The sequence below is a fragment of the Pleurodeles waltl genome, chromosome 5 (assembly GCF_031143425.1).
Source record: "Pleurodeles waltl isolate 20211129_DDA chromosome 5, aPleWal1.hap1.20221129, whole genome shotgun sequence".
Lineage (NCBI taxonomy): Eukaryota > Metazoa > Chordata > Amphibia > Caudata > Salamandridae > Pleurodeles > Pleurodeles waltl.
The window spans coordinates 1866349104-1866374092 of record NC_090444.1 but is presented as its reverse complement, the minus strand read 5'-3'; the positions used below and the strand labels follow the sequence as shown (position 1 = coordinate 1866374092).

Here is a 24989-nt window from a genome sequence, read left to right as displayed (position 1 = left end):
AGGCGGGTCGCAAGAAATTTGGCATACATTTTTATGGCGTTATTAATAAGGGAAATTGGTCTGTAGTCCGCGCAAGACCTGGTCGGCGGCTGCTTCTTAAGGAGCACCACTTTGGTGGCCGCGTCCATTCCTTTTGGAAAGGACCCAACCTGGGCCACTTCCTCATAGAGGGCCTGCAGATGAGGCACTAACACCTCCTGGAACATTTTGTAAAATTCCAACGGAAACCTGTTGGGTCCAGGAGTTTTCTCAGCCCCCAGCGACTTAATCGCTGCACATATTTTTCCCCCCATTATCGGTTCATCAAGGATATCTCTGACCATTTGTGGCAGCTCCGGGAAGGGAACGTTGTTTAGTAATTGGCGAGCGTGTTCTGGGATGATCGTCAAGGAGGCTTTGTGTGAGTTACTTTAGTAAGAGGCGAAGGCATCTGCTACCTCTTGTAACCTGGTGACCACTTCCTCCCTGTAGTACTAATTTCAGGGACAATTTTAGATGTGTGATGGTGTGATACCAGCCAATAAAGCAGTTTACCATTTTTGTCTCCTCACCCATATACCTGGGCAGTGGACCGCACCATAAGTGTCTTGCTGCCTCCAAGGAGAGGTCACGCATCTCCTCCCGCACACGCATGAGTTGCTGATTCAGCTCCTCAGTGGACCGTGTGGATTGAGTAGCCTCCAGACGCAGGGCACCGGCCTCCAGGGTTGAAATGTAAAGCCTGACACCCACTCCTTCCTGGGCCAGACGCTCCGGACCACGATCAGGCCCCCAGGAACCCCTTTCTAGGCGGCCGGGCCCTGGGCGGCCCACCCCACTGCCACAGTCATAAGGATGGCAGATCTCCTCCTTTCGGGCCCTCTCCAGGCTGCGTAAAGGCCCCAGACGCAGGCGGGGCCCACTGGTTGCATTTCCCAGCCACTTTGGCACACCGCTCCTGTGCCTCCTCTCTTCACGCGCAGCCCAAACCTAAGGGCTGCGCCTCAGCGCTCTACTTGTCTGGCGGCCAGCATTTTGCATGGTGGCGCCTTGATCCTCTGGTTTGGCCTCCCTTACCGCCACAGCCACAGGGACAGCGGAGCTCCCTCCATGGGGCCCCTCTCCTGGCCGCATCCAGGCCCCGGACTCAGACGGGGCCCGCTGGTCGCCTCTCTCAGCCACCGCTACACACCGCTCCTGCACTTCCTTCCTTCATGCGCTGCCTGAACCAAAAGGATGCGCCTCATCGCTCTGCTCTGATGGCGGCCTCCATTTTGCGCGGTGGTGCTTCAATCCTTCGGCGTTGCCCTGCACAGGGTTTGCTCGCCTCTGGGACTCCCGGTGGGCTGAGGGTTTGCTGGGCTCAAACGAGGTCGGATAATGGAGGGGTTGGGAGCATTTGTAAATTGCGATCGCCATCTTGACGCCTCGCCCATGCCCCCTGTATTTGACATTATTTAACGTGTGCCTGATTGATGCTTACACCTGTAGTCATGAGATCTCAACCATGACTTCTGTCTTGGTCAGGAGAGAGGACAACGAAAGAGGGGGATGTAGCGTGACCCTCTGTTATGTCCCACTGGAAGTGTTTTGTATTCAGTTCTGCTGTGAGATTAAAATTCTTTCTTGTACTTACATGATAAGTAGTAGTCTGAACAATGTATTGTTGATTAGTTGTTGAGTTATGAGCTCTTGCTCCCTGCACTGTTTCCCTGAGACACCTGTGGCTGGTCGGCCTCGGTGCTCACCCTCGCAGCACTGCTTACCCTTGCTGCTCACACTCGCTGCACACCCTCACTGCTCGCTGCTCACCCCCACTGCTCACCCTCGCAGCACTGCTCACCCCCGCTGATCACCCTCACTGCTCACCCTTGCTGCTCACTCCGCTGCTCACCCTCACTGCTCACACTTGCTGCTCGCCCTCGCTGCTCACCCTTGCTGCTCACCCTCTGTAAGGAAATGCCTCCTTGGCATGGTTACCCCCCTAACATTTTGCCGCCTTTGCTGATGCTAAGTTTTGATTGAAAGTGTGCTGGGACCCTGCTAAGCAGGCCCCAGCACCAGTGTTCTTTCCCTAAACTGTACCTTTGTTTCCACAATTGGCACAACCCTGGCACTCAGGTAAGTCCCTTGTAACTGGTACCCCTGGTACCAAGGGCCCTGATGCCAGGGAAGGTCTCTAAGGGCTGCAGCATGTCTTATGCCACCCTGGGGACCCCCCACTCAGCACATGCACACTGCCTCACAGCTTCTGGGTGCTGGTGGGGAGAAAATGACTAAGTCGACATGGCACTCCCCTCAGAGTGCCATGCCAGCCTCACACTGCCTGTGGCATAGGTAAGTCACCCCTCTGGCAGGCCTTACAGCCCTAAGGCAGGGTGCACTATACCACAGGTGAGGGCATATGTGCATGAGCACTATGCCCCTACAGTGTTTAAGCAAAACCTTGGATATTGTAAGTGCAGGGTAGCCATAAGAGTATATGGTCTGGGAGTTTGTCAAACACGGACTCCACAGTTCCATAATGGCTACACTGAAAACTGGGAAGTTTGGTATCAAACTTCTCAGCACAATAATTGCACACTGATGCCAGTGTGCAATTTATTGTAACATGCACCCAGAAGGCATCTTAGAGATGCCCCTGAATACCAACCGACTTCTAATGTGGGGCAGACCAGTTTCTGCCAGCCTGCCACAACCAGACGAGTTGCTGGCCACATGGGGAGAGTGCCTTTGTCACTCTGTGGCCAGGAACAAAGCCTGCACTGGGTGGAGGTGCTTCACACCTCCTCCTACAGGAACTGTAACACCTGGCGGTGAGCCTCAAAGGCTCACCCCCTTTGTTACAGCGCCCCAGGGCATCCCAGCTAGTGTAGATGCCCGCCCCTCCGGCCACTGCATCCACTTTTTGGCGGCAAGGCTGGAGGAGATAATTAGAAAAACAAAGAGGAGTCACCCACCAGTCAGGACAGCCCCTAAGGTGCCCTGAGCTGAGGTGACCCCTGCCTTTAGAAATCCTCCATCTTAGTTTTGGAGGATTTCCCCAATAGGAATAGGGATGTGCCCACCTCCCCTCAGGGAGGAGGCACAAGGAGAGTGTAGCCACCCTCAAGGACAGTAGCCATTGGCTACTGCCCCCGGACCAAAACACACCCCTAAATTGAGTATTTAGGGGCACCCCAGAACCCAGGAAATCAGATTCCTGCAACCTGAACTGCAAAGAAGGACTGCAAACCTACAAGCCTGCAGAGACGATGGACGATGACAACTGCTTTGGCCCCATCCCTATCGGCCTGTCTCCAGAGTCAGAAACCTGCAATCAGCATGCATCCAACAGGGACCAGTGACCTCTGAAGCCTCAGAGCACTGCCCTGACCCCCAGGACAAAGAAGCTCCCATGAGTAGTGGCTCTGCTCAACAACAGCTACATCTTTGCAACAAAGAAGCAACTTCCAAAGAACTCACTCTTCCCGCCGGAAGTGTGAGACTTCACACTCTGCACCCGAGGCCCCTGGCTCGAGATCCAGAGAACAAAATCCACAGGGAGGACTCCCCGGCAACTGCGACCCCGTGAGTAGCCCGAGACGACCCCCCTGGACCCCCCACAGCGACACCTGCAGAGAGAATACAGAGGCTCCCCCTGACCGCGACTGCCTGTAACAAGGAACCTGACGCCTGGACCAAGCACTGCATCCGCAGCCCCCAGGACCTGAAGGAACTGAACCTCAGTGCAAGGGTGACCCCCAGGCGACCCTCTGTCTAGCCCAGGTGGTGGCTGTCCTGAGAAGCCCCCCGTGCCTGCCTGCATCGCTAGAGTGACCCCCGGGTCCCTCCATTGTTTCCTATCTAAAACCCGACGCCTGCTTTGCACACTGCACCCGGCCACCCTTGTGCTGCTGAGGGTGTGTTTTGTGTGCCTACTTGTGTCCTCCCCATTGCTCTACAAAACCCCCCTGGTCTGACCCCAAAGAAAAAAGGTACTTACCTACTGGCTGACTGGAACCAGAGCCCCCCTGTGCTCCATAGGCGCTTATGTGTTTTGGACACCTCTTTGACCTCTGCACCTGACCGGCCCTGAGCTGCTGGTGTGGTAACTTTGGGGTTGCCTTGAACCCCCAACGGTGGGCTGCCTATGCCCCAGAACTGAGACTTGTAAGTGTTTTACTTACCTCCTAATCTAACCTTTACTTACCTCCCCCAGGAACTGTTGATTTTTGCACTGTGTCCACTTTGAAAATAGCTTATTGCCATTTTAACAAAGACTGTATATGATATTGCTTTAATTCAAAGGTCCTAACTTACCTGTATGGAGTACTTTGCATTTTCTGTATTTACTTAAAATCTTGAACCTGTGGGTCTTAAAATAAACTAAGAAAAGGTATTTCTCCATATATAAACCTATTGGCCCGGAATTGTCTTTGAGTGTGTGTTCCTCACTTATTGCCTGTGTGTGTACAACAAATGCTTAACACTACCCTCTGATAAGCCTACTGCTCGACCACACTACCACAAAATAGAGCATTAGAATTATCTCTTTTTGCTACTATCTTACCTCTAAGGGGAACCCTTGGACTCTGTGCATGCTATTTCTTACTTTGAAATAGTATATACAGAGCCAACTTCCTACACCCTCACTGCTCACCCTCGCAGATCACCCTCACTGCCCTGAGAGTGAAGTTTGGTACTCACTCAGCACTGTTCCCCACAGCTCACCCCCAGTCACTCAGCACTGTTCATCACAGCTCACCTCCAGTCACTCAGCACTGTTCCCCACAGCTCACTTCCAGACACTCAGCACTGTTCCCCACAGCTCACCTCCAGTCACTCAGCACTGTTCCCCACAGCTCACCTCCAGTCACTCAGCACTGTTCCCCACCAGTCACTCAGTACTGTTCATCACAGCTCACCTCCAGTCACTCAGCACTGTTCCCCACAGCTCACCTCCAGTCACTCAGCACTGTTCCCCACAGCTCACCTCCAGTCACTCAGCACTGTTCCCCACAGCTCACCTCCAGTCACTCAGCACTGTTCCCCACAGCTCACCTCCAGTTACTCTGCACTGTTCCCCACAGCTCACCTCCAGACACTCAGCACTGTTCCCCACAGCTCATCTCCAGTAACTCTGCACTATTCCCCACAGCTCACCTCCAGTAACTCTGCACTGTTCCCCATAGCTCACCTCCAGTCACTCAGCACTGTTTCCCACAGCTCACCTCCAGTCATTCAGCACTATTCCCTACAGCTCACCTCCAGTCACTCAGCACTGTTCCCCACAGCTCACCTCCAGTCACTCAGCACTGTTCCCCACAGCTCACCTCCAGTCACTCAGCACTGTTCCCCACAGCTCACCTCCAGTCACTCAGCACTGTTCCCCACAGCTCACCTCCAGTCACTCAGCACTGTTCCCCACAGCTCACTTCCAGTCACTCAGCACTGTTCATCACAGCTCACCTCCAGTCACTCAGCACTGTTCCCCACAGCTCACTTCCAGACACTCAGCACTGTTCCCCACAGCTCACCTCCAGTCACTCAGCACTGTTCCCCACAGCTCACTTCCAGTCACTCAGCACTGTTCATCACAGCTCACCTCCAGTCACTCAGCACTGTTCCCCACAGCTCACTTCCAGACACTCAGCACTGTTCCCCACAGCTCACCTCCAGTCACTCAGCACTGTTCCCCACAGCTCACCTCCAGTCACTCAGCACTGTTCCCCACAGCTCACCTCCAGTCACTCAGCACTGTTCCCCACCAGTCACTCAGTACTGTTCATCACAGCTCACCTCCAGTCACTCAGCACTGTTCCCCACAGCTCACCTCCAGTCACTCAGCACTGTTCCCCACAGCTCACCTCCAGTCACTCAGCACTGTTCCCCACAGCTCACCTCCAGTCACTCAGCACTGTTCCCCACAGCTCACCTCCAGTCACTCAGCACTGTTCCCCACAGCTCACCTCCAGTTACTCTGCACTGTTCCCCACAGCTCACCTCCAGACACTCAGCACTGTTCCCCACAGCTCATCTCCAGTAACTCTGCACTATTCCCCACAGCTCACCTCCAGTAACTCTGCACTGTTCCCCATAGCTCACCTCCAGTCACTCAGCACTGTTTCCCACAGCTCACCTCCAGTCATTCAGCACTATTCCCTACAGCTCACCTCCAGTCACTCAGCACTGTTCCCCACAGCTCACCTCCAGTTACTCAGCACTGTTCCCCACAGCTCACCTCCAGTCACTCAGCACTGTTCATCACAGCTCACCTCTAGTCACTCAGCAGTGTTCCCCACAGCTCACCTCCAGTCACTCAGCACTGTTCTCCACAGCTCACCTCCAGTCACTCAGCGCAGTTCCCCACAGCTCACCTCCAGTCACTCAGCGCAGTTCCCCACAGCTCACCTCCAGTCACTCAGCACTGTTCCCCACAACTCACCTCCAGACAGTCAGCACTGTTCCCCACAGCTCAGCTCCAGACACTCAGCACTGTTCCCCACAGCTCACCTCCAGTCACCCAGCACTGTTCCCCACAGCTCACCTCCAGTCACCCAGCACTGTTCCCCACAGCTCACCTCCAGTCACTTAGCACTGTTCATCACAGCTCACCTCCAGTCACTCAGCAATGTTCATCACAGCTCACCTTCAGCCACTTAGCACTATTCCACACAGCTGACACACTTTTCTTTGGAATGTAGGAAAAGACAGTTCATTTTAACACAGTTACTGTGGCACCTATCGGGCCTCGAGCACTGCCTATAAGTAGCATGATCCTTAGTGTTAAATGTCGCTGAGAGATCCATAGCTAGAAAGTCGTGGCCGACATCCCTCCGAGTGAGGAGCTGCTCACGTTATCTATTATACCTTATTTTGGTTCATTTATTATTCGAATATGGAATATTAGGAGCATGGTCAAAACTTGCACTTGCAGAATAATTCATTTTGTGTGAATTATGCTGTTCCAGTAAGTTTAGACATTTTGGGCCTGATTACAGCTTTGGCGGAGGGAGTTTATCCGTCCCAAGTGTGCCCGTGGTATTACGAGTCCATTATATCCTATGGAACTCGTAATACGGCTGGTGGTATATCCGTCACATTTGGGACGGATTAACCCGCTCCGCCAAAGTTGTAATCAGGCCCTTTGTGTCCTGCAGTGAATTGTTCTTTGCTGGCGGGAGGAGCATGTTTTCTCAGATGCCAACTTTCCTCTCTTGCCCAGTCATGTGCTGTTTGTGTTGCCTCTCCTTTCAGATATCGCTGGTCCAATCTCTGAGATGACCAGACAGAGCCATATACGTGAGCCCATTCCCTTTGTGCCACTGTCGCTCGATGAGAAGGTAAGTAGGGCACCCATTCTTTGGCTAACAGCGATACGATGGAGGGGTGCACACATGTTGCTTTGAATGACTGTCCACATATCTGTTGCTGAACGCTGCAAGAACACGCCACACTTTACAACCAGTCATGGCCTAAGAAATCAGGTCAGGTGAAAAACAAGACGACATTAGGTAAAAAAAAATCTAATCAGCCAACAACCCATCAAATATTTGATTAAAAGATACAACTTCAAACCTCTGACTTCATTGCATGTTATCAACAGTGTTATATTTAGCTTTGGTTTCATGGAATAACACTCTAGAAAAGGTACCATACATTCAGGAGCAATGGCTCAGAGAAATGATTATAATCCATAAACGTGCATTCATATCATTACTTGCTTGCAGACGAAACAGAATCTGGTGAAAAATTAGCCAGCTTTATAAACCAGCCTAGATATGATTACTTAATGGTAAAATAATTTCAGGTAGCAATCAGTCAACCAATTAGCAATTTTGTATAGCGGCGCTTATCACCCACGGGGCCTCAAGGCGCTGTCATGGGGATGCTGATCAGTCGAAGAGCCAGGTCCTTCCTGAGGGGGCTTGCCTGAGGTGGATTGGAAGCGTGTTCCAGGTGTGCGCTGCGAGGTAGGAGAAAGATCTGCCTCCCACTGTGCTCTTCCTGATTCCAGGGGTTGTGGCAAGGGCAAGTTGAGAAGCTCAGAGTTGTCTGGTGGGGGTGTAGAAAGGTAGGCAGTAGTTGAGGTAGGCCAGTCCCATATTGTGCAGCGCCTTGTAGGTGTGTCTCAGGAGCTTGTAGGTGATGCGTTTGTTGCTGGAGAGCCAGTGCAGGCCTCTAAGGTGGGCAGAGATGTGGCTGTGGCGGGGGATGTCTAGGATCAGTCTGGCTGCTGTGTTCTAAATTCTCTGAAGTGTTGCTTGAAGCTTCTTCATGATGCCGGCATAGAGAGCATTGCCAAAGTCGAGTTTGCCGCTGACAAGTGTGTGGGTGACCGTCCTTCTTGCCTCGGTGGGGATCAACCTGAAGATCTTCCGGAGGAGGTGGAGAGTGTGGAAGCATGACGATCAGACGGCGTTGACTTGGTGGGTCATGGACAGCGTGGAGTCCAGGATGATGCCCGGGTAGTGTGCGTGGTCGGTGAGTAGGGGGCACTTCCAAGGGCAGCTGGCCACTAATAGTCATCCCAGGCGAAGTGGGGCCCAGGAGGAGGACTCTTTGTGGTCCGAGTTGAGCTTGAGGCATCTGTTTTTCATCCAGTTGGTGACTGCTCTCATTCCGTTGTGGAATCTGCTCTTGGCTGTTGATGGTTCCTCGGTGAGGGAGAGAATTAGCTGTGTGTCGTCAGCGTGGGAGACTATGTTGAGGCCGTGCTGTCTGAGGATTGTGGTGAGCGGAGCCATGTAGATATTGAAGAGGGTTGGTAGCACATTTTCAAGAGGGAATCAGAATCATTGGCAAAGAATGTACAGCTGAGATGGAACGAGACTGATAGTCGTGAAGGAGTAGACTGCCCAGTCTGAGGTCTCTTAAATTGTAGTGAGGTTGTCGGATCAGCTGGCTGGCTCATCAGAGTACCACAACACTCTGAGTGTAGCAGAGCCTGTGAAACTGAGTGTAGGTAGGCTAGTTAATGCAGCTGGCCGTATGAAACTGCGTATTGCATTACCTGCCGTCTCTAAAGATCAGCCATTACTAACCCGTGTGTTCTCCGTGGCGGAGCGAACGATAACCCAGGACCTTGGTGCATCAGCTGTAGTGATCGCCTGTTCATAAGAAGATCAGGTTCATGCAGATTTTGTGCCAGATGTTCTGTGACCTGAGAGAGACACAGCAGACTGGGAGTAATGGAGTCACCGTTCGGATCACACTGCTGTTAGACCATTGCCACAAACCACAGATGTTGTATCTACTCGTTGGAGTGAAGTGGTGAGGAAAGATAACTGTTTAACTGTCTCCTTAATCCTTGGGAGGGTAAAAACTTTCAAAGATAGTGATATTTTCAAATGCTATTAACTCCCGTCACTGAGAGCAGATGGACATATAGAACGGGTGCGCAGCCTCGTGGTTATCCTGAGTGAAGTCACTCTCCTCGGTCACACTGAGCGCATCGCGATGAATGTAAGTGGTTACTTGAGTTTTAAAAGATAATGGTCCCTTTTGTCAGCTTCTGGCACTTATAACACTTAAGGGGGGAACATTTAGGGCTCCTAGTTGTAAAGTGCCACTTTCTGAAAGCACTTACAAGAAAATGTGAGGCGATTCGGAGTACTTGCCACACCACCTTTTCTTCCTCGCTGGGAGGAGGGGGCATTTTCATAGCTGCGTTTCATAACCTGAACTGTTAATCATTGGACACACACCTGGGATGTCTGTGTTAGAAATTTCTTTGAGCTCGTTCAAGTATCTTAGTCACCAGCGTTTAAACCCTCAGTCCTGCAGCAGTCCAGGTGAATGACGCCAGCTTGTAATGCACTCCTCTACTCGCTTTAATTCAACTTGGCTCATGCCAGCGCTTCCATAAACAGATGTGTGTAATGTCAAAATAAATGGAACATTTTGTCATGGTTAGCTTTCAGCTGCAGATACAATTTGTTGTATGCACTAAAATGTTGTAATTATACCTTTTCCTTTTTTCTCAAGTTATTTTTTATATAACTTTCTAACAATAGTGCACGGAAAGTTTGAAATCAATTGACCGAAACAAGTGGTTCTCAAACTTAGAAATGAGTGTGGTATGTTATTTTACACACCCCTCATAAAATACCTGGAACTCCTGAAACATGCAGACAGGTAGCGCAATGCTCTGAATTATCGCTTTAACCTTTCCGCTGATTCTCAGTCATTTCAATGTTGATGAATGCTTCTGTTTTTTTTTTTTTACAAAGCAGAGGCTATTGTCAAACGGTTTGCCCAGTGGGATCCTGGCCACTCTCTGACAAGGTAGCAGGAGTTACATCTAAGGATATGTAGCTATTTTTATGGTGTAGCTGTTTTCATGATCATTACTGCCCTTTTTCATTTTGTTTTCTTACTACCTGAAATTCTCACATATGCCTCTCCGCAGTAGTATTGTAACTAAGTCATTTTGTCTGGCGTCTTTCCTGCGTTCTCATGGGGTGTTTTTATTCAGGATGAAGGTTATGAAGAACGCCAGTACCCTGCCGGGAAGTGGGCCTGCATAAGGAAGCAAGAGCCACTGTATGAGCAGAGCACCGCTTGCGGCTTCATGAAGCTCATGCGTTACATCTGCAAGGAGAACTCAACAGGTGGGTGCACGTGAGCAGAGCACCGCTTATAGCTTCATGAAGCTCATGCGTTACATCTGCAAGGAGAACTCAACAGCTGGGTGCACGTGAGCAGAGCACCGCTTATAGCTTCATGAAACTCGCGCGTTACGTCTTCAAGGAAAACTCAACATGTAGGTGCGCATGAGCAGGTCACCGCTAAAGGCTTCATGAAGCTCACGCCTTTCATCTGCAAGGAGAACTCAACAGGTGGGTGTGCATGAGCATAGCACTATTTAAAGCTTCATGAAGCCCATGCGTTACATCTGCAAGGGGAACTCAGCAGGCGGTGTGCATGAGCAGAGCACTGCCTAAAGCTTCTTGAAGCTCCTGCGTTACATCTGCAGGGAGAACTCAACAGCTGGGTGCACTTGAGCAGAGCACCGCTTATAGCTTCATGAACTCATGGGTTACATCTACAAGGGGAACTCAAAAGGTGGGTGCGCATGAGCAGAGCACCGCTAATGGCTTCATGAAGCTCATGTGTCACATATGCAAGGGGAACTCAACAGGTGGGTGCGCATGAGCAGAGCACCGCTTAAGGCTTCATGAAGCTCATGTCTTACATCTCCAAGGGGAACTTAACAGGTGGGTGTTTATGAGCAGAGCAACACTTAAATCTTCATGAAGCTCATGTGTTACATCTGCAAGGGGAACTCAATGGGTGGGTGCGCATGAGCAGAGCACTGCCTAAAGCTTCATGAAGTGCATGCGTTACATCTGTAAGGGTAACTCAACAGGTGGGTGTGCATGAGCAGAGCACTGCTTATGGCTTCATGAAGCTCATGTGTTACATCTGCAAGGATAACTCATCAGGTGGGTGCTCGTGAGCATAGCACCGCTTACGACTTTGTGAAGCTCATGCATTACATCTGCAAGGAGAACGCAACAGGTGGGTGCGCGTGAGCAGAGCACAGTTTAAAGCTTCATGAAGTGCATGCATTACATCTGTAAGGGTAACTCAACAGGTGGGTGTGCATGAGCAGAGCACTGCTAAAGGCTTCATGAAGCTTATGCGTTACATCTGCAGGGAGAACTCAGCTGGTGGGTGTGCATGAGCAAAGCACCGCTTATGGCTTCATGAAGCTCATGCATTACATCTGCAGGGAGAACTCAGCTGGTGGGTGCGCATGAGCAAAGCACCGCTTATGGCTTCATGAAGCTCATGCATTACATCTGCAGGGAGAACTCAAAAGGTGGGTGCTCATGGGCAGAGCACTGCTTATGGCTTCATGAAGCTCATGCATTACATCTGCAGGGAGAACTCAAAAGGTGGGTGTGCGTGAGCAGAGCACGGCTTAAGGCTTCATGAACCTCATGCTTTATATCTGCAAAGGGACCTCAACGGGTGGGTGTGCATGAGCACAGTACTGCTTACGGCTTCATGAAGCTTATGCGTTACATCTGCAGGGAGAACTAAACAGGTGGGTGTTTATGAGCAGAGCACTGCTTATGGCTTCATGAAACTCATGCGTTACATCTTCAGGGAGCACTCAACAGTTGGGTGTGCATGAGCAGAACACCGCTAACGGCTTCATGAAACTCACGCCTTAAATCTGCCTGGAGAACTCAACAGGTGGGTGCTCATGAGCAGAGCACCACTTAAGGCTTCCTGAAGCTCATGCCTTACATCTGCAAGGGGAACTCAACAGGTGGGTGCACGTAAGCAGAGCACCATTTAAGGCTTCATGAAGTTCATGCATTGCATCTACAGGGACAACTCAACAGGTGGGTGCTCATGGGCAGAGCACTGCATATGGCTTCATGAAGCTCACGTGTTACATCTGCAAGGAGAACTCAACTGGTGGGTGCGCATGAGCAGAGCACCGCTTAAGGGTTCATGAAGCTCATGCGTTACATCGCACCTAATGTGTATCATTTTTACAGTTGGCGTTCTCAGTCTCTGCTCTGGGGGCACAGCAGTATTTGGGTTAACGGCCCTTTCAAAAGTTTGGCAACAGACGTTTCTAATATCATAGGATTTACAAAAGTTTTGATACACTGAATGATTTATTGATATTTGTTTTTCATATATAAAGCGCAATGATTAACCAAGAGTGTCCTGGTGATGGACTTCAGGGACAGCTGGAACCTGGAGAAGGGTACTGAGATGGGTCTTTAAATCTTTGTAGGAGGAGAGATGACTGTTGTTGAGGTAAAGTTTAGAAGGGAAATTTTTCCGTAAGACATTGACACAGAAGGTGGAGCTATCACCTAAGGGAACCCGTCTAAAATAAGGGACATGCAGGGATGCTGATCTGAGAGAGCTTATGGGACGATGTTAGACAACCCTCTGTCTGGGTACTTGTGTATAATAGGCCCAACAAGCTACTGGGAACCAGTAAGCGTTTCCCTGTGTTTCTGGAAGGAGGGTGGCTCCACTAGCTTGTGCCGTGTCTAAGCAAGAAGCTAGGGTAGCCTCACTGCAAACTTCTTAAATAAGTAAATGGATACATTTTTCCAAGGGTTCCAATTGTAGGAATTGTGTTAGAGAGGGTGCCAACCTGCTTGGTCCACCAAGAACAAGTGAGGACAGATGATGGACCACCTGACACCAGGACCTCTGTCTTGTTGGACCTGAGCTTAAGCAAGTTTCTGGTCATCCAGCCTAAAATGGAGATTATAGAAGTTTGAAAAGTTGCAGCAGAATGAAACCAAGTTTCATCAAGAGAAAGCAGGATATGCCTTTGTGGCGGTGTGGACATCCCATTGCAATCAGCATGCAAAGTGAAGTGACATCTAAAGCTGTTCTACACAAACTAATCGTGTTTTTGGCCCAGACAGCAGGCCGCACCACAGAACTTGCATTTAGTTGTGGTCTCATACCTGACATTACAATTCCGCATAAATCATCATTATTCGATTGTGATTAAAGGAGGGCGCCTCATGAGTAGACCAGTGGTGTTCCAGGCAGGTGTCAAGAAGCATCCGTCTCACTTCACTGTGCAGCCCCAGTGTAAGCCGAACCGGCGACTCGCCTGGAAGATATGTATAGTCGTTTAACCAGAGCCCTCAGTGCAGTAGCCACAGTTTACCTAAAGACCGAAAGCCAATCTGTGAGGAAGCAAGCAACAGTAAGTAGGACCTTTGTTGGAAAACTCCGAAAGCGGCTAACAGAGCTCAGAGTAAACTCCAGATCAGAAGGTACCACAGCTTGGGTCGGTGGCCAAAGAAGGCTCATTGAGCCACTCCACAGATGGCTTGCTAACTAAAGGACTGAGCTGTTCAAAGGGTTCTGAGAGGTGGCAGCTCCCGAAGGAATGCCGAATACTCCCTTGCAAACAGTCACACATGTGAAAATGTGCTTGTCCTCTTGCAGGACCATTCAGACAGTGATCTACATATATAAATTCCATTGTATCCTATGGGATTTCTATTTCGGTGGACTGGATAGCCATCACTGATATGACGGAATAACTCCTCCGCCAAGATCTGAATCAGGCCCTTGGTATGGCAGAAAAGTTTAAGACTGACGCAAATGATGTATTAACGTGTAGACGAATGTGCCTATGTTTAGGACAGGCTAACATTGTGTACTGCTTGCCATGATTGTCTCCTGTGAGCTAGGATTTCTTGTCTGTTCACTGTGTTTTGTGAATCTCTCCTTTCAGGGCGCTATTTGGGAATGACTGTGCCAGTTCTGAACCGATTCCATATGGACGAGGATGGCACTGCCTTAGTGGGCGAAATCAGCACAGAGTTTTATCTCCCAGCTGAGTTTCAGCAGGACCCTCCTCTTCCCCTGGACCCTGAGGTGCTCATCCTTGACCAGGGATCCTTCCAGGTGATATCCAGGTGAGGGACCGCACAGATTACAGCCCGGTGAAGTCCGGTACAGGTGATATCCAGGTGAGCCACTGTACAGGTTCTAGCCCAGTGAAGTCCGGTACAGGTGATATCCAGGTGAGCGACTGTACAGGTTCTAGCTTAGTGAAGTCCGGTACAGGTGATATCCGGGTAAGAGACTGTACAGGTTCTAGCTCAGTGAAGTCCGGTACAGGCAATATCCGGGTAAGAGACTGTACAGGTTCTAGCCCAGTGAAGTCCGGTACAGGCGATATCCGGGTAAGAGACTGTACAGGTTCTAGCCCAGTGAAGTCCGGTACAGGTGATATCCAGGTAAGAGACTGTACAGGTTATTGCCCAGTGAAGTCCTGTACAGGTGATGTCTAGGTGATCAACCATACAGGTTATAGCCCAGTGAAGTCCAGTCAGTACAGGTGATATCCAGGTGAGCGACTGTAGGAATGTACCTTCCTTAGACTTTATTTGCGCTGGACCATTGGTCTATGTGTTCCTAGGAAACTCGTTCTCTAATTTAGGACGGTAAGCCTGTACAATGTGTAAATGCATGCGTGTTTTTCACGAGTTGACACTTTCACTGCATAGCACGGTTGCCTTCTTTTCCCACGATATATATATGTTTTTTCAACCTCTAGTAATTTGGTTATGACTCGCCCTTACTCTGGATTAACTTGTGTATTTTCATTCACAGGGCGACAGTTAGGAATTATTGGTTCCATATTTATGTAAGTGACTGTTATTTCTCCAAGATACTCTGTAGTTGCCAGTAATCTGTACACTTGACTAAGGAAACATATGTGGCCCATATAATTTGGAGATACACATAGTCATCTAGGTCCTGATGAAGCATCACTGGATCCGTATGGACCACCAGGATGCGAAACATGTTGACCCATGATAGGGTTGGCTTTGGAATATCCCCAATTCCTCCCTTTGCTACTTTTACTATAGAGTGATTGATCATTATCTCTGGTTCACTCTTATGACTATACTTTTTAACCTTGGTCCTGACCGTTCATCTGGTCTAATAAAACTATTGACCCAGTGGCGGTTTTGAGAGCCAATTTTAACCACGATTTCTTTCGATCTCCTCTGTCACTTATTCACCTTTGGGGTCACGGCACCATCATTGAAAAAGATCTCTGGCAAAGAGCCCCCCCACCAGGGGTGGTGCCCGTCAGACATTGCAGTGCTGGTCTGACGAGGAGCAGTTCCGATGATGAAGCATGACATCCTATGGATGTGTGAGGTTTCTTGCTCCTAGAATTTAGGACCCCCGCCATTAGTTTCCGTTCTTTCTGGTTGGAACAGTGTATCATATATTTCTTGACGTTTCCATTGGGAGGCTATACACTGGACCATAGTTCCTCCTAATCCCCTCTTTTTTGCAGTTATTCTGCCACCTATACGTAGCCCATGCAAAGGGTTCTGCAGGCCTGTTATTGCAGCCTGCGTGAAAGGGTGCAAATACCCTTTTTCACTACAGGTCACTGCACCAGGTCAGTATAAGTCACCCCTATGGTAGGCCCTCTCAGACCAGAGGGCAGGGTGCAGACACCTGTGTGTGAGGGCACCCCTGCTCCAGCAGAGGTGTCCCCACAAACTCCAGATCCATTTTCCTGGCCCTTGTGAGTGTGAGGGATGCCATTTTGCGCGTGTACTGGGCATAGATAACTACCTATGTCCAGCTACATACTGGTAACTCCGAACCTGGGCATGTTTGGTATCAAACATGTTGGAATCATCCTGCAGTACTGTTGCGAGTATTGGAAGTATGATTCCATGCACTCTGGGGGCTCCTTAAAGGACCCCCAGCATTGCTACCACCGGTCTTACAGGGTTTTCCAGGCAGCTCAGCTGCTGCCACCCCTCAGACAGGTTTCAGCCCTCCTGCTGCTTGACCAGCTGAGGCAGAGGAAGGCAGAACAAAGGATTTCCTTTGGAGAGGGAGGTGACACCCTTTCCCTTTCGAAATAGGTGTGACTGGCTTGGGAGGGGTAGCCTCCCCAAGCCACTGGTTGGGTTTGAAGGGCACATTTGGTGCCCTCCGTGTATAAACCAGTCCACACCGGTTCAGGAATCCCCAGTTCCTGCTCTGGCGCAAACCTGGACAATGGAAAGGGGAGTGACCAGGATAGCTCTCCTGATAGAGGCCCGAGCTTGTGACGTTTGTATAATCTGACATACATTCTGCACAATATGTGCAATCAAAGGCTTGGGTTTTCTGTCTAAAGCCTTGAGATATGCAATCTTTGTGACCTGATGTTAGTTCTTAAGGCGACAACCTTGGATTGAAAGATGTCTTATAGTTAGGGATAGCTAAACCTGAATGCTGTATGATCTGTGGCATGCTGGTGGTCTTTCCATAGACCACCAGCCCCCTTGAAAAGCCTCCGGCCGCATTACAAACATGCTGCTGGGTGGAAACATTGTTTCCGCCCGCCGGCCCAGGAGAATGCAGAGCGAGGACATTGCAGAGAGCTCCACATAGAGCCGTCGTCAATGCCTCAGTGCGGTGGGTGCAACAGCACCTGTCGCGCAGATCACTGCCCATAAATTGGGCAGTGACTTGCACAACGGGACACTGCACGGGGGCCCCTGCACTGCCCATGCCAAGTGCCCCGGAGCACCCCTTCTGCCAGCCTCTCCCTGGGAGCCCACCAGGGAAAGGCTGGGGGAAACAGGGTTCATTATCTGGAGGGCAGCGCTGCTTGCTACGCTGCCCTGTCGGATAATGTAATCCGCCATCATCAGGATGCCTGTTGGTGGTAGCCTGGCTGTGACGGAGGGCTGCCCCTGGCGGCCCTCCCTGTGTTTATTATATGGTGGTTCAGACTGCCATGCCAGTGGCGGTCTTTTCCGCCACCACTGACATGGCTGTCTGAACTGCCAGGTTCGTAATGAGCCCCTGATTCTTAAAGCCAGTAATTCTCTGTAATGCTTTTGTCATAAGTCTACGCCTGTAAGGTCTTTGCAGTCTGAGGGACAGCGGTGATGTCAGGCAGGACTTCACCAGGGCACAGATAAGACAAGAGGTTTCCTGGAGGGCTGCTACAAGGCGGACAGATTTTGCTGCTGCACAGTGATAATACTCTGGTGCACTGACTGCAGCAGATCCTGGAATAAAAATGTAGTGCCTTGCTCCATCCTTGTACCTTCGGTGTGGAAGGAGCCACAACTCCAGCTCCTCCGGAGGTTCGACTCGCTCGCTCTGTGTAATATGGGCTGGGTAGGAGGGTCTTGTTTAGGGTTGGATTTGGTTGCCCCTCCCCCCTGTTGTATCTCTGATCTAGTAAAGTGTACATTACTAAAGGGATAGATTTGCTGCTAGAGTGTAGACTCATAAGATAGTTGGAACCTCGCTCATACCCTAGCGTGGAAGATAAGTGTACCCAGAGTGATAGGCCTGTTGTCTGACGCCTGTGACTGTGAGGCCCATGTAACCTGATGAACAGCTTTGCTGTTATGTGCCTGAGCCTATTTGCAGTCAAGTTCTTTCGAGCCTGTAAGACCTGAAGAATAGTGATACTATTAAATACTAGAGCCTCCAAGGTTTGTGTAACCGGAGGTAAACCTTTGCTTTCCTGTGTCTGAGCCTGTAACACCTCTTTAACCTAATGAATATTGCTGCTTTGCTGTCTCTTGTTCTGGATCAAAGGGTGATGATGAAAAAATAAGTGCCTGTGCCCAAAAAATGAGTGTAAGTGCTGGTGGGCCCCACTTGCAACCACTGACTCAAGTTAGGAGGCACTAAATAGTGCAGTGTGATGGGGCGTGGCCACCTCCGATGGCCGACAGGACGCATCTCTGAAGAGCTCCTCTTGGGCCCCATGGGCATTCTGCCTAATCCCCCGGTATCCTGTCTAAAAACTGCTGCTCCCCAGCTGGGACTGTGTGGCGTCCTACATTCCCCCTCCCCTCTGGCTTCTTTTGCATCGCAGCCCGGCGCTGGGATCTGGTTCATCTGAGGCTAGAGGCACCTCAAGGTTGGGTGGTGTGAAGACTCCATCAGGACCTGTGAGTGCATCTGGGCTGGGTGGCTGACGCTGGAAGTGAGGTGCATGCCACGGGGGCTGCAGGAGACAGCCTTCTCTCTGTATGGGGGTGCTGCAGGACAGCTGCTACATGGGACTGCCGGAGGGGGAGCTGGAGGCCGCTGAAGTCAGAGGAGCATAGCGGTAGGCTTTACTTCACCCAACACCACATCCTTTCCTCACAGGAGTGATGGGGCTGTGCCAGACGATTGAGTTGCTGAGAGAGTACCTGGCATGCCATTGAGTAACCGAGGAGGCCGGCAGCTTCCCGATACCTCCGCACTACAGTGAGACTGACGCCAGGAGCTGCCCCAGGATGCCCCACATTTCATTTTATTAGTGGCCTCACTTTGCCCACTGGGACCATCTACTTGACAGACGGGATCTCTGGGGCACATCTGAGAACTGGGCGATGGGCCTCCCCCCCTCCATCAAGAGGCTCCTAGACTCTAAAACTCCAAGTTGAGACACTGCCTGGACTGGTGGCCTCTTCAGGATGCTTCTGTTGTGGGTGAGAGGGGCGCTCATAGGCACTGGTGGCTTGGAGACCCTTTTTAGGTATGAGCTGCCCATTCTGGCACTGTAAAGGCGCCAGAGGGGACTCCATACAAGTGACTGAGGAGGGGATTCGCCTTGTGATCTTGTAGCCGGATGGGGCGTTGCTCCCTCTTCTTCATTGCTTTTTCAGCCCGCTGTACACATTGCATATGTGAAAGGTTAAACCCCAGGGTCCATGCCAGGGCTACACAGTGAAACAGTACCCTGCTTTCCAACCAAGCACCCACAGATAGACACGACTGGGAAGCCTGAGGCACAATCCTGGCCCACGTGCGCAGAGGGTGGAACCCTCCAGGGCAGATCTGCTGGGAGTGATTCAGGGATCCAGAGCTGCGCTGGAGGAAAAGATCTGGACAGTGTCCATATACATTAACTTGCTCTGCACCGATCACCGAAAGGTCTCAGAAAGGGTACACACAGCCGAGGAGACTATTGGGGCCATCAACTAGAAGTGGGTACTTTGCAAAAACAAATGGGTGGCGTCCTCTCCAGGGCGGCATCTCTGGAGGCCTGGCCCTGGCATTGTTGCTTCATGAGGGGAGATCACGATGTAACAATGTCCGCCTCCTGGGTTTCCCTGAACGTACTGAGTGGAGGTCATTGAAGCACTTAGTTGGAAGGTGGGTGCGGGGGTACTGAAGACAGGGAGCCTCTCTGATCGCTTTGTTGTGGAGAGCACACAGGGTGCGAAATGCTCTGCCACCCCCTGAGGCTCCTCCCCAGGCGATTATTGTCCCTGTCCTTAACTACAGGGATAGGGACAGTATTCTCCAAGCCAGCGCCCACTATGACAAACACAAAATCTTCATCTACCCGGACTACATGCAGCAAGTTCAGGGGGACAGGAAATCCTTCCTAGAAGCCAAGAGGAAGGTAAGAGCTATGGGGCTAAAATATGTGGGACAAGCTCTGGGTGATTTCTGGGGGCAAATCGCACTTCCTTTATTGTCCAGATGATGATAAACGCTGGCTGGAAATGTGGGATAAGGGACTCCATGATACAACCGGATCTTGGAGCAAGGTACCAAGCTGAGACGGGGCTCCTGTAATGGCTGTAGGGCCAGAGACAGAGCTGGCGGTTGCAGTCTCATTGCGATGGGAGGACTGTGTCTCCCCGCATCGTGATCCAATCAGGTGGCACCATGGCAGAGGAGCTGTGTCTGGAGGGAGTGGGGGTCGGGATGTGGTCTCAGTGGTCATGGAGCCGGAGTTCAGTGTCATCTTCATGGAGACCGGTCATCAAGACTCCACCTGAACTTGGGTGCAGATTCCTTTTCATACTGATTTCTTATTGACCTGCGATGGGGACCATATGTGTGCCGGTGGCACTAACTGGAAGTACGTTGGGGAGTTGGTACGAGGGAGTAGTTCTATGTGTGCCTTTTTGTGTTTTATTTTATGCACGGGGTTGGGGTGGGCTTCCTCCCACTCTGTGAGTGGTAGGCCTTGTTGTTTTTCTTTAATTTGGGTTTATGCTGCAGGTCCTGGCAGCTTTCCACGAAAGGTCGAACATGTCTGTTGTTGGTTCTTATTGCATTGTTTGCCAGAGGAGAGGGGTGGGGAAGTTTAGTGTTTGGTTTGTTATTGTTTTCAGGCACCTAATGACTCATACACCAGGGTGGGAGAGGGCACGAATGGGCGCACACAATCCCATTTGATGAGCACCACTAATATAATGTCCTGGAATATTCAGGGGTTCAGGGATTATACGAAGTGGTACCGTGTCCATTCATTTCTGAGTCGCACTAAGCCACACATAGCATGTCTGTAGGAAACACACTGCACGGCCGATGAGGTGACAAAATTGGCCAAAAACTAGAGGGGGCAGCTCTATTCCACCACATACTCCCCTTACACCAGAGGGGTGTTCATATGGGAGGCCCCATGGGTGCCATTTTGTCACACGTACATTGAGGCAAATATGTGTGGCTGCTATGTACTGGTACAGGGCACACTGGACAGAAAACCTATTACCATTCTGAATGCCTCTGCACCCGACACAGATGGCACTTTTTTGTGGAGATGCAGGATCTGCTCCAGGGCAGTACTGCCTCCCCTGTGTGCTGGGTGTGGGACTTTAACTGTGTTGTGGATGGTAGTGCTGACTGTCACCCACCTCGCCTGGGGCTGAGTCACTTACACAAGTAATGTGCAATCTGAATTTGCTGGATAGTGGGAAGGCATTCCACCCTACAAAACGTGCATTTACCTGGCCCTCCTTAATGCACAATACTCACAGTGGGTTGGATCTCATACTTGTGACGAGATTTCCACATCATGCTTTGCAGAAGGCAGTACATCTGTGAAGATGTCTCTCTGACCACACTCGGACAGTGCTGCGTATCAGTGGTATGATGAGACAGCAAGGGCGAGACACTGGCGTTTACCCCCCAACGTCCTCACGGATATTGCATGTAGGGAATCACTGGCTGAGGCACAGAGTATCTTGAGCATAATTGAGGTTCAGCGACATCCAGAGCCACTGAGTGGGAGGCCATGAAGGCGATGGTGAGGGGGCTCTGTATTGGCTCCACCATTGGGAGGTGCAGGCAGCAGGAGGCAAATATAGTGATTTAGGAAAAACTGTTGTCAGACTATCAGATGGAGGAGGCGGACTCCCCTGAGGCTGGGGGACATGGGTTGGCGGGTAGAGGAGACAAGATGCAAATTACTTGACCTCTGGGATACACTGGACAAGTGTACCCTCACTTGTTACAGACAATGCGTATATAAAGAGGTGACAAATGCTAAATGAACAGATGATCGACGGAATGCAGAACCAATCAAACATTCACCCCAGTCACAGCTCTGGGTTTAATCCATAATTTTTTTGCTCACCACGCCACCCCAGTTTGGACCTAGCCATATGCAAATCAGTCTTGACCCTGTTTCCCATAGGAACAGTCCAGCCCGAACTACCAGGCCAGGTCCTCTCTGGACTGAAAACAAGCATCCGGCAACCGGTTTCCGGGTATCACCCTTCATCAGCCAGGCTAGCTTGAATCCAGTGGCGCAGTGAGCACAGACATAAAGAGGTGGACGAATCTGGGAACTCCTGGTTTGGATTCCCAAGCAGGAGTGGGAGTCTCTTCCCCTAGTCCCACTACGAGCGGGGAGGGGCATGTTTGCGTGCCAATTGGACATATTGAGGGCCTTTCAGGTTCACTTACAGATGGTCTTCAGCACGGGGGAGTCTGTAGATGAGAGACAGTTAGAGATGTTTCTCTGTGGTTTGCAACTCCCTGTGCTTGCCCCGGAGAGCGTGCAGGAGTTGTATGAGGACCTCTCTCTGGAGGACTTGAGAAGGTCCATGCGGTAACTCAATAAACCTTAGATGGCAGTAAGCAATGGCTACCCCATGGAGTTTTATCAAACTTATACCGCCCACTTGTCGGAGAAGTTGCTGGAAATCTTCCAGGAAACATGTGCAAAGAAAATTCTCCCATTAACTATGCACAAGGGTGTCATATGTTTATTGATTAAGCCAGGGGGGATCAGACATACTTTTCCTTGTACCGAGCCCTTACTAAGATTAACTCAGATGTTAAGATACTCTGCAATTTGTTAACAACCAGACTTGGGGAGGAGGTGCAGGACCTTGTACACACTGACTGATGTGGCTTTATCTCAGGTCAAAGCATATCGATGAACATACGCCGACTGACCCATGTGTTGCTTGAGGTTGGGGAGGAGGAACAGGAACTAGCCTTGGTGGCCATAGACCTGGAGAAGGCTTTTGTTACTGTGGGCTGGTCGTACTTAATGTCAGTGCTGGGGGCGATGGATGTGGTCCGTTCTTTAGAACCTGGATGCACTTACTATACACAGAGGTTGTAGCCCGGGTCAGTGTGCAGGGAGCACTTTCAGACAGATGGGTGGTAGAGAGGGGTACCCGACAGGGCTGTCCTCGCTCTCCCCCCCCCTTTTTGCATTGGCACTGAGGCCTGTGGCTGTGATGTTATGGCAGGAGATGAGGGGCTGTGGTATCTCAGTGGGAGACACCGAACACATTGTCTGGCTCGATGCTTGTGTATGAGCTCTGTCCTGGGGAGGCGGTGTGGGCCCTAATGAGGCATGTTGAGGCATTTGGGGAGGTCTCTGGACTCTGGGTCAGTCAACAAGCAGAAGACCCTTATTTTCACTTGGGGGCTGACCACTCCCCCGCGAGGCCACCTCCCGGAGCTCAGATTCCAAGGGGAGACTGAGAGCTTCCGTTACCGAGGGGTCATGGGGGCCACACGGAGTCACATCAGAACCGTTGCAATGTAGACTGGGTAGTGCAGGTGTTTGCGAGTCCATTCGTTTCTCAAACACGCCACCGCTCTCGGTATGGGCAGGGTGGCCACTGCCAAAATGGTATTCTTACCTCGCTGACTCTATATGGTCCAGAATTCTTTATGTCCAATATCCTCCGGGGTCTTTAGAACACTGGACAGCTTGCTCAGTTTACGGGTGTGGGCAGAACGCCGCAGCTGAGTGGCACTGCAAGTTTTGAAATGGGACATGACTGAAGGGCTGGCTCTGCCTGGTATGTAACATTACTACTATGCAGCCCACTTGCAGAATGCGGCACAGTGGCTTGTTGACTCGGATAACTGGGAGAAACGCTTGTTGCACGGTACATTCAGTGATGAGACGCTGCCACGACTCCTTACGAGGGGAATGCAGATACTCCGCTTCCCTATCTAATTCAACAGACGGCAACCATCTGTGAAGAGGATGGTCACTAAGGTAATCCACAGGGCACCATTTGAGCAGGGACTTAGCTTGTGGGATCTCCTTCCCCTTCATAGTGTAGATACTGACATGTCTGTGACGCTTTGGTGAAAGGGTGGCTGCCTACTGGCTGGTGACCTATATCCTGGTGAGGTCTTCATCTCCTTCCAGGAGGCCCAGGACACCTTCCAGGTGTGTGCAGGGCAATTCTTGCAATATGCTAAGTTAGAAAGTATCGCTTGGGAGTTGTGGTGCACGTTCCAGGCAGTGCTTGAACCGTCTCTGACCTTGGCTGGGGGAAGGATGGATCTTATAACGCTCCTGTATAGGGACTTTTGGATTGACGCAGCCCAGCCCGCCTTGCGAGCACGGAGAGCACATGGGAATTGAAATTGGATGACCCCTTTAGAGATACAGACTGGATCTCTGTGTGCATTGGTTCTCAAGGTTTCCTGAAACAGCAGATTCAAACTTACACACTTTTATTACCTTCACCGAATGTACATGACGCCTTATGTTCTTAGCAAGATCTATCCCACTGGAGAGTCGAAGTGCCCTAGATGCGGGCGGATAGTGCCAGCTTTCTGCACATGTTGTGGGATTGTGGGGCGGTTAGTGCATATTGGGAGGACGTAGTACCACAAATTGAGGCTGCTACTAGACTCCAGATTCGAATGTCACCCGGGAGGTGTTTACTGGGGGTGATGCCACAGCCTCAGGGCAATAAAATGGTGTACAGATTTGCGCAGTTGGCACTCCTCTGGCTAAAGGCAGAGTAGCCATTAGCTAGATGGGCACTCGTGCACCTCAGCCTCACATGTGGGTCAGTGATGTCTTGGAATGGGCAGTTGTGGAGGAACAGCATATCAGGCTCTCCAGATTGGAACAACTTCAAACACATGGGTAAGCACTGACGGGTCTGATCTGGACTCTAGAGATAGCGGTGTACTTCATCACCTGCACACGTCTTTGTAGTGATTCGGATTCCAGGCATGTTCTTATAATATTCAGCACATGTATGCTTTGTTGACCTGGTATTCATCATTGTAAGATGCTTCTTCACCAGTGTGGATTTGTTCTCTGTTGACACTGGGTGTGGATATAACGAGTAGCGGGATAAATGTTGATGTTACTTGTCTTGGTTTTATCTGCGCTCCTTTCATATTTTGTGGTGAAAATTTCAAATCCAAACAATAGTGTTTTTTTTTTTAAAGTAGCGCAGTGTGGTGAGAGTTTGTCAGGTTAACTGTGTTAATGATTGAGACCTTTGTATTTATGTATTTGT

General features: G+C 50.6%; 1 protein-coding gene across 2 annotated transcripts in view; it reads left to right on the top strand.

Moving 5' to 3' along the window:
• LOC138296901 (heme-binding protein 1-like) overlaps positions 1-24989 on the top strand; it is a 51025-nt gene that overhangs the window by 15701 nt on the left and 10335 nt on the right. For both annotated transcript variants that reach the window (XM_069236406.1, XM_069236407.1), the window contains exons 3-5: positions 7219-7304; positions 10439-10574; positions 14204-14387. In XM_069236406.1, coding sequence (XP_069092507.1) covers positions 7219-7304; positions 10439-10574; positions 14204-14387 — 406 coding nt within the window. The remainder of the gene's footprint in view (positions 1-7218; positions 7305-10438; positions 10575-14203; positions 14388-24989) is intronic.